The sequence below is a fragment of the Humulus lupulus genome, chromosome 5 (assembly GCF_963169125.1).
Source record: "Humulus lupulus chromosome 5, drHumLupu1.1, whole genome shotgun sequence".
Classification (NCBI taxonomy): domain Eukaryota; kingdom Viridiplantae; phylum Streptophyta; class Magnoliopsida; order Rosales; family Cannabaceae; genus Humulus; species Humulus lupulus.
In genome coordinates this window covers 102456779-102466862 of record NC_084797.1, presented here as the reverse complement: position 1 = coordinate 102466862, position 10084 = coordinate 102456779, and the positions used below count along the sequence as shown (strand labels likewise).

Below are 10084 nucleotides of genomic sequence, written 5' to 3'. Positions count from 1 at the left end.
CAATCAGATGTTGTGATTCCCAAGAACATCAATGAAGCATTTGATTCTCCTCAATGGAAAACAACAATTCTTGAAGAGATAAAAGCACTAGAACAGAATGGAACTTGAAGATTAGTGGAGTTACCACTAGATAAGAAGATAATAGGGTGCATATGGGTGTTTACAGTCAAGTACAATGCAAATGGATCTATTAAAAGGTACAAAGCTCAGTTAGTTGCAAATGGGTTTACTCAAACCTATGGAATTGGCTACACTAAGACATTGACTCCGGTTGCCAAACTCAATACTATCAGAGTATTGCTCTCATTAGCAATCAACTTGGATTGGGAGTTACATCAACTTGATGTAAAAAATGCTTTCTTGAATGGTGAGTTGGAAGAAGAAGTGTACATGAGTGAGCCTACGGGTTTCAAAGAATCTCTAAATACATCCAAAGTCTGAAAACTAAATAAATATCTCTTTGGTCTAAAGCAATCTCCTTGAGCATGGTTCAATCATTTTCTGAAGGTTGTCAAGGGGCTGGGGTACATGCAAGGTCAGACTGACCATACTCTCTTTATCAAACATTTAGGAAAAGGGAAAATGGCAATTTCTGATCGTGTATGTTGATGACATAATTGTCACTGACAACCATACTGAAGAGATGAGTCTGATCAAAGAAATTTTGGCAAAGGAGTTCGAAGTCAAAGATCTCGGTACTCTCAAGTATTTTCTGGGAATGGAATTTGCTAGGAGCAAAAGAGGGGTTTCTGTGTCCCAAAGAAAATACACTCTTGATCTCTTAAAAGAGACAGGAATGCTTGGTAGCAAGCCCAACAAGACCCCAATTGAGCTTGGAGACAAGAAAAAAATGTTTGAAGGAAGTCCAGTTGACAAAGGGAGGTACCAAAACTAGTAGGGAAGCTTATTTACTTATCACATACTAGACTCGACATCACCTTTGCAGTAAGTTTGGTCAGTCAATATATGTATGATCCATGTCAAGGACATCTCAATGCAGTATATAGAATTCTGAGATATCTCAAGCAAACACCAGGAAAATGTCTTTTCTTCAAAAAGACATCCAAGAGGAAGGTCGAAGTATTCACAGATGTAGACTGGGCTGGGTCAGTTGATGATAGAAAGTCTACATCTGGGTATTGTACCATTGTATGGGGTAATGTGGTAACATGACGAAGTAAAAAACAAATAGTGGTTGCGAGGAGCAGTGCAGAAACAGAATATAGAGCCATAACCCATAGAGTGTGCGAAGCAATATGGATTAAACGCCTACTAAAGGAGTTAAAAATTGAGTATGAAGCTCCCATTCAGCTTTACTTTGATAATCAGCCTACCATCAGCATTGCACATAATCTTGTACATCATGATCGAACTAAACATGTCGAAGTGTATCGCCACTTCATCAAAGAGAAGATTGATGGAGAAATATAAGCATTAGATATGTACATACGAATCACCAGCTAGTCAATATTCTCACAAAGGGGTTATCCGAGCGAGTGTTTGATTTTCTTGTAAACAAGCTTGGACTTAACAATATCTATAGTCCAAGTTGAGGGGGAGTTTTGACAGTTACAAAAATCAATCGCGTCTGTTTTGATGATTACCGTTTTCTTCCTTGTTTATAGGAGTAGTAATGTTTCCGTTATTCTGTATATTTTTCCCTATATATACACTGCTTTAGGTTGTAAAAATATATACAAAAATAAAATTATTTCCCTACCGTTCTTTATATTCAGTGTAAAAGCATTGTGTAGATTAACATACAATAGATATGATAGAGATGGCAGTAGCAATACAATCGAATGAAGGTGTTGAATCACAAACATGAAATATTGTGTTTTAGTTTAACAAACATGAAATATATTGTTTAAGAAAAATTTCAATATTTAAAGAGTATAGTGCTGGTTAATGGCTTCGATATCTAGACCCCTCAGCTTGGCAAATGATTCAACTTTTCCTTTGAGAGTGTGAATCTCCCGCAATCTGCATAATTGAAAAGAAAGTGTTTTGTAAGTTATCTAAATTAGGTGATTATACATACTGCAAATTTAGACAATGATCAAGAACAATACGAGTAGAAAGACTTCTGTAACTAAAACTCAAATAGTGTTTGGCTAAGCTTTTTTAAGCTCTTTTTAGACTCAAAGGATTAAAAAAGTTCTTTTTATATTTCTTGTCATCTATTAGAATCATAATAGACTGGTAAATGAAGTTGAAGACTAATTTTACCTGGCAATCTCTGCTCGCCTTCTAGCTTCTTCTGCCATGAGATTTATGTCTCTAAAAGTGGTGGCCCTCTCAGAAATTGGTTTTGTCTCTCCGATCTGGAGACCGTGCAATGTTCGCTGCTCAGTCGCCCATGCTGCTTCGCGAGCTTCCTTTCCAAAGTCCTTCTTGTTTGTAAATGCAGTCTGGAATGATAAATTCAAACAAGGATTCTTAGAAACATACTATTTACTCAGTTATAATGGTACAAATGACTGAAGCAAAATACTCCTGTATCTTTTTTGATATGATTCAGTATGCTGGAAACCTTTTCGTCTTGAATCAATCTTTATTAGTTTCTATTTCAAAACAGTTAAATCTGTATAGTGAGTTATTTAGAGATTCTTTGATTAATGATTAAGCACAAGTCATTGGTATTTTGGAGTTTATTAATCAATAGAGGATGATGGATCTTACCCTTTGTTCCACCACTAAATTCCAAGCCCTGCCACTGAGAGCATACCGAACGCCAAACTTGAGTGGATCAAGCAGCAAGTAAGTCAAAATATTGTACAGCCAAATTATAAGGGTCCATCCCCAACCAATACTTCTGATGCCAGCAAATTTCCAAGTTGCAGTAGCAGATATTACTGTAGCAACCTACATAGAAGAAGTTTTAAGTGATTAACTTTTTGTGAGATAAGATGTGGTTGAAATGACTTGATTTCATGTAAGCAATTTCGAGTACCAGTTGAGCAATGATGAAGGCCGAAACAAGTAAGAGGCCAGGTCTTTCAAAGTATGACCAGCCCCTAGAGCGAGTCACAAATATCAAGGCCTGGCTAATGGTGCTGACTTGAAGATATACAGCAGATGCTAGTCTTTCGTTAAGTAGCTTATCTGATTTGTCAAAGTCGTTTTTATACATACTAACCACATTAAAATGTCTCTGCAAGTGGAGAAAAGGCTTTTAGTATAATTCAGAAAGAAATATTTCCGACAATACAGATCAACCGCATTTCCTATCTTTGAGCATATGTAGTATCGAGTTGCTATTAAATAAATAGTCATAAGAGCCAGATTAGTACAAGTGATTTACCGGAAAGTAATTAGTTTCATAGGTTATTAAGAAGAATATAACAGTCATAAGAGCCAGATAAGCACCAAGGACAACCCCAGTTGCAAAAATTTCACTGAGCTTCCAACTGTCAGGAACTGGAGATGGCTTTACTCTGTCTTTCGATATGGTCATTATAGTACCTGCCATGAAACCAAAATGTCAAGGACAAGAGAGAAAGAAACTTGTGGAAATAACATAGTTAATATTTTCCCCGATAGAAGAAAGTTGAGTCAAATTCCGTTAAATGGATAGAAAAAGTATAAGGAAAGCTAACCATCATTAAGAATGGCAATGACAAGAACCATGAAAGGAGGGAAGTCGAATCTCCAGAAGACTGTCAGCAACATAAAACCTAGCTGTAATACAAAATTCAAATTCCAATGATATTAGTTTTTGGTAAGAGACATTGTGAGATATTTCCAACTCGTACATTGTTGTAAAATGGAATGGTAACTTACCACAATACGTATTGTGATTGACACAGCATATATCTGGGAAATGGGAAAAACAGAAAAGGCAACTCCGCATTAGTTACATACACATACAACCGAAATTAATAGCTATAATTTTCCTCTTCCATAAATCTTACCGTGTAGTTTTTCATTCTTTGGAATATTGCGCGGCTAGTTAAGACAGCACTTATGATGACACTCAATCCTGGCTCAGTTAGAACTATATCAGAAGCACTGCGAGCAGCATCTGTGGAATCTGCCACCGCAATTCCTATGTCAGCTTTCTTTAAGGCAGGTGCATCATTCACTCCATCACCAGTCATTCCACAGATGTGTTTTCTGTCTTGCAATCTCCTCACAATCTCATATTTGTGTTCTGAATTAGGACACAAAGTTATGATCATTAGAAACTTGGAAGATAAGAATACAAATGTAACTTCCAAAACCTGATGCGACTTCCAAAAACTGACCAGGAAATACGCCAGCAAAACCATCAGCATTCTCAATGAGCTCATCTATTGGGAGGGTAGCAAGTCCATCTTTGTTTTCACTTAAGAGAGAAGAAGAAGGATACATGTTTGTGCCCATGCCAAGCCTTCTCCCAGTTTCTTTAGCAATAGCTAGTTGGTCTCCTGCAGGTTGACCAAACACGTGAGTTATTATCAAAGAACACCTCTTCTTTTGTAGCAATTGTTCAGTGTTATTCAAAGATAAATGACAGATTAAGAAGAACTTTATAAGAGAGAATAGCTCTCTAAGCAGTGAAACACACCTGTGATCATTTTAACACTCACACCAAGATCAAGAGCTCTTCTGATTGTTTCACCACTGTCATGGCGAGGAGGGTCGAAGAGTGGGAGAAGACCAACAAATTCCCAAGGACTACCAGGACTGTCTTTGGTTCCCTCGGGTACTTGCTATAGGCATTCAAGTTAGTTCCTTCTCAAAATTTTAATGAGAAAACATGGCATATGAGATTAAAATTAAACTAAGTAGAGATAATAGACCTGGCGTGCAATTCCAAGGGATCGCAATCCACGTTCTGCAAATTTGTCAATTACTGCATGTACCCTCTTTTCAATTTCTGATCTATTATGTGCCAGATTGAGAATCTACATGACATATGTTTTAAAAATCTCAGAGGGAGACTTATACTGCTATAAGGCATTTCTTAAACTTGTGAGTTATTTATACCTGCTCTGGTGCACCTTTGCTGACCCTGTGCATTTTCCCAGCAGCATCAATATATGTAAGTGCAGTTCTTTTATCAGTTGGATTGAATGGAAGGAAGTGAACCTCTGTAATTCCAGCTCGTGCCTTTACATAATTTAAAAATGAACACGTCAATCTATGTAACTTCAGTAGTTGAGTTTGCCAAAAAAGAAAAGAGGAAGAAATACTAGAAAGTCCTAATGGAAAACAAAACTTTTATCTCCATATGAAATGAGCAGACATGCAATACAAATTTATGAAGTCTAAAAATATGTAATGGAGTACCTCCTTAGGGTCTGCCAACATTGCAACAATTGCAGTGTCAATAGCATCTTGATTTTCTAACCTTGATGCTCTTGCAGCCATAAGTACAACCATTTCCTTGTCAACACCTTTGGCAAATATCTGAAGTTGCAATGATGATGTAAAGCAATATTACTCTTTCACAACAGGCATAGAATATATTTCTAACTACATAAAAAAAGATGATTGTTTTCACTTGGGGATTATTTTGCTAAAGTTGATGCATTCCATGTGAATTCAAAGCAATAGTGAGGGAACTAGAGTAAACCTCAATCATGCTTTTGTCGACGCTAAGCTTGTTAAGTGTCAATGTGCCTGTTTTGTCACTGCATAGCACATCCATTCCAGCCATTTCTTCAATGGCAGTCATTCTCTTTGTTATGGCACCCTGCGAAAAAGATATCACCCAATTATCCCTATAATCGTCAAAGCTTCATACATTTTTTTACTTATTTTATTTTACTGATTAGTAGCATTTGATCATAATATAATTCAGCAATAGAAACTACCTAGTATAAATTAGTTATTATTACTGAATTTTCATAGAAAACTGCCAAGTCAAGTTTTGGTATCACATAACCTGCTGAGATAAACGATGGGAACCAATAGCCATTGTAACAGAAAGAACAGTTGGCATGGCAATGGGAATGCCACCAATTAGGAGCACAAGTAGGCTGTTGATACCATCACGATATCCCCTATGCTGTAGACCATATATCACTACGATTTCAATAGCCATCCCAATAGCAATCGAACAGATGCAGAAGTTTCCAATTGATGTTAGGACCTGAAACACCATGAATAAAAGAAAACAAACCATTCAATTTAAAGATTATTTTGTGAATTAAGTATGACAAAAATAGAGAAAACGATGCATAGGAATAATGAGATTCCAAAGATTATAGATGAACCTTCTGAAAATGGCCAATATGTGTCGTATTTTCCACAAGATGAGCTGCCTTTCCAAAGAAAGTGTGAACTCCAGTTGCAATGACAACTGCTTCAATTTCACCTTGCTTGCAGGTTGAACCTGAGTAAACCCCATCACCTGGATTTTTGGTTACTGGAAGTGATTCTCCTGTAAGAGCAGACTGGGAACATAGAAAATGTCAAATTCAACACAGATGTGTAACTTAATCATGGTTTTTAGTCTTGCACGCATGGCCTAAATTAGAAAATTTAGGTGGAAAAGGAAAATAGATTCAACTGTTACATGATCATATTGGAAAGTCCAACGCTTTCAAAATTTCTTTTTGTTCAGTATGTCAAGACAAGTACTAAATTACAGATTAATAATTTACCATCTGCTTGAACATACTCAACACTTCCAGTCATGAAAACTTTGTTCTAATATAGAAGATTATTGTTCTTTTTTCAATTACCTGATCAATCTTTAAAGGATCTCCTTCAAGAAGACGTGCATCAGCTGGAATGATGTCACCAAGTTTAATACTAACTATGTCTCCTGGAACCAACACTGATGCATCCTCCTCACTCCATTTCCCATCACGCAGTACCTAGTAATTAGATACATAGCCACATAGATCAGAAAACGCTTGATAAATAGCATATAGTTTCTGATGTATATATTCAAGCTGCATTGGAATGATCTATGAATAGGATGCTGACCTTTGCTTTTGGTGCTAACCGAGCCATTAGAGCGGCAGCAGCATTACCAGCATTGTTTTCCTCAATAAAACTTATGGTTGAATTGATAATGAGCAAGGCTGTGATACCAATAAAGTCTTGGTAATCTAAATCATTGTCTTTCTGCCATAAGAAAAAGGTTATATCAACATGTAGGTACCTTGCAGTGTGATAAAAGTAATATCAATATCAATGTTTCTAAATTGAGTATTATTGTAGCTTAAATATTTTAAAATTCTTTCAAATCTAACAATTGTCAACTAATGTAAATTCGAGAAAAATACTACTAGAAAGCCATGTTGTTTTTTATGGATTTTCATTGATATAGTATTTAAAAATGTAATACAGACATACCCCTATAGGTGTAAGAGCAATGGCCATAATTGCTGCAGCTTCCATGACCCATGACAGTGGATTCCACATAAAGCCCAAAAACTTCAAAAATTTACTTTCCTAGGTATTAACAAAAACACGAAACAGCAATCAATCAATTAATTCAAAAAACAGATTAGTGATAATACAATGTCAGCTGAAACTCTATTGCTAACCTTCTTTTCTTCAAGCTTATTATAACCAAACATGTCCAATCGCTTTTGAACTTCATCAGAGCTCAGACCATCTTTTGTACATTTAAGATGCTCGAAAACCTCTTCAATAGGGATGTTCTCCTGCACAATGAAACTTCAAGTTTACCAAATCGGTTTGCGATTAATTGGCCACACTAGTGAACTTAGTTTCCCAGCTTGATGTCCCTTCTTTTTTCCCTGGTTACATGATCCTATTCCATCTGACTTATTACAAGCTATCTTTGTTTAAACCAAACATATATTTGACAAGAACAAAGTTTGATACTACAATGAAGAGTGACTGTGTTGTTAAGTACAAGTGATTGTTCATAACTAGATTACTACTGATATAAGAACATGTCGGAAGTTCATAACATGAGTCATTAACACATACCAAATCAACAGCTTCCTTAGCAATAGCATCGAGTCCACCTGGGCCAACAACCATCTTGGATTCTTCTTTTAACTCCAACCGTAACTACTTGGTAGAAAACTGCGATAACGTACACACACTTAAAATCAAACTACTTGCTCATTTCGTTATGAGCTTTTTGCTCTAACTTACTATTATATATATGTATATATATATATATAACAATTTTTCTACAGGTCAAGCCTTATCGGTGGGGGGCTCTCGGTGTTTCTTGACCTGTGAATGGTTTTCGGCGCGATTTTTCTTTATGACTGTATATTGGAGCTATTTAGAGCATCCTGCAAATTTTCAGAAAATTCCGAATAGTTTTTACGAACATAAAAAAAATTAGTTAACATGTTTGAACTTAGTTTTCGGTAAGCTATTCGGAATTTTCTAAAAATGTGCAGATGTTCTAAATAGCTACAATATACACTATCATAAAAAAAATCGCGCTGAAAACTGTTCAAAGGTCAAGAACAATGAGAGTCCACCAATTGGTGACTTACCTGAATAATTTCCCTATATATATAATAACATTTCAGAAGTTCATGTATTCATTGTTACCCGAAAAGAAAGATGATATATAGCACCGTAAGATAAACAAGTAATTAATCAGAGTAAATAGACATTTTTAAAATAACACAATTCATAAAAAGATTTAAACATTGTTACTTGTAAAGTAGTCTATTCGACAACTATTTACCGCACTGGTTTTAAACATTGTTTGATAATTATTTTACAAATAATTTTTTAAACATAATTAATTTTATTTAAAAGTAAAATAGTTTGGAAGAAAAAAATAATTAAAATTTGGACCTATTTGATAAAATTTCCTCAAAAGCTCCGTAGAGAGCTCAAGAGAAACGCTTTTAAAGAAGAGAGTGTAACAAGAAGGAAACTCAGAGTTGGAAGATATATATAGAGGCTATAAGGGTAGGTGTCAACAACAAATTGAAAAAAACAAAGTATTTTTTTTATAAAACGAAGAAATCCGAATGGCAAAGAGGGTAGGGATTGTGGTAGCAAGGAAACAGAATCAATCTGTCAGAAGAATACGAAAGCTGGCCTGCCTCGTTGGGCAACCGTCGCTGGAACAACCGAAGCTTTCTATTGTTTTTCAAATGTTCGTTGGTATTACCCAATGTGCCGCCAGTTGTATCTTTTTTGTCTTTGGAATTATCATCTTCTAGTACCGTACGCCTCGTGCCGTTAATAATATGGAGTAATTAAATAATGAGAGTAACCAAATGGCAACGTGTTTCTGGATTGAGACTTTGAGATTAAATACCAGGAGATAATAAGCTAATGAGTTATCATTTTTATTTCCCCTTAAATCAAGAACAACAAAATGAGATATAGTGTATTTTCGTACCTCTAAAAATTAGTCAAATCTTATATGGTTTATATGTAAGAAATTGTTGAAAACAACTTTTCTATGTTTTTTTTAGTGATTTTTGATAATTGTTTTTTTCAAAATGACACCTGCTATATAATTATATATGTATATATGAGTGCATTTTATTTTGATAAGAATTTGAGGAAAAATAGAATACGAACTATTTTCTTCCCCTAATTTCACTGTTCAATGTCTACATATTTTTTTTATAGACTGAGAGAATTCATACATACTTGAGCGTTAGAGTATCTTGTAAGTGACTCCTTTAGGTTCTATCGTTTATTCGCTTCAAGACCACATCACCAGTTGGTATAGCGAATTGGGTGTGCACAAATAATGGTTGTTCATATTATCAATTATTGTTCAAAGTCAACCTACTTCCTACTTTGGAAGTGACCACTTACGAGGAATTCTAGACAATATAAATAAATTGAAAATTTAAATATTTTATTATTATATATATATATATATATATAGAATTCTAGCATCCCTTACACTACTTAGTCCTTCACGTGGGGCTCTTATTTTTTCCAAGAGTCAATTTTGGATTGGTGTTAAAATGTTGACTTTTTTAGCTTTTTACTTAGTGTAACTGGTTGTGTCAACTGACTGTGTAATAAGCAAGGGTAGAAGCGTAATTTTATGTCTAATAAATTGTATATTGAGGATTTTATAGTAAATTTAGATAGAGTCGGGACTTATTTACGATTGTGGACATGTAAATATTTGAATGCTGCTAAGTAACTATTATAGTTGACTTACATAAAT

At 35.1% G+C, this 10084-nt stretch overlaps 1 protein-coding gene across 1 annotated transcript; it reads right to left on the bottom strand.

Moving 5' to 3' along the window:
• Window positions 1-1746: 1746 nt before the first annotated feature.
• LOC133777558 (plasma membrane ATPase 1-like) lies at window positions 1747-9045 on the bottom strand. The gene is made up of 21 exons (XM_062217231.1): window positions 7900-9045; window positions 7488-7607; window positions 7294-7392; window positions 6922-7062; window positions 6675-6809; window positions 6204-6383; window positions 5873-6079; window positions 5561-5680; window positions 5275-5394; window positions 4972-5094; window positions 4785-4889; window positions 4550-4694; window positions 4248-4409; window positions 3915-4153; window positions 3784-3816; window positions 3600-3681; window positions 3305-3465; window positions 2954-3154; window positions 2683-2865; window positions 2230-2411; window positions 1747-1983 (listed from the first exon to the last, which is right to left on the bottom strand). Exons 1-21 carry the CDS (start codon window positions 7951-7953, stop codon window positions 1887-1889), a joined length of 2889 nt encoding a protein of 962 aa, XP_062073215.1. The 5' UTR covers window positions 7954-9045; the 3' UTR covers window positions 1747-1886.
• Between the last annotated feature and the right edge of the window lie 1039 nt (window positions 9046-10084).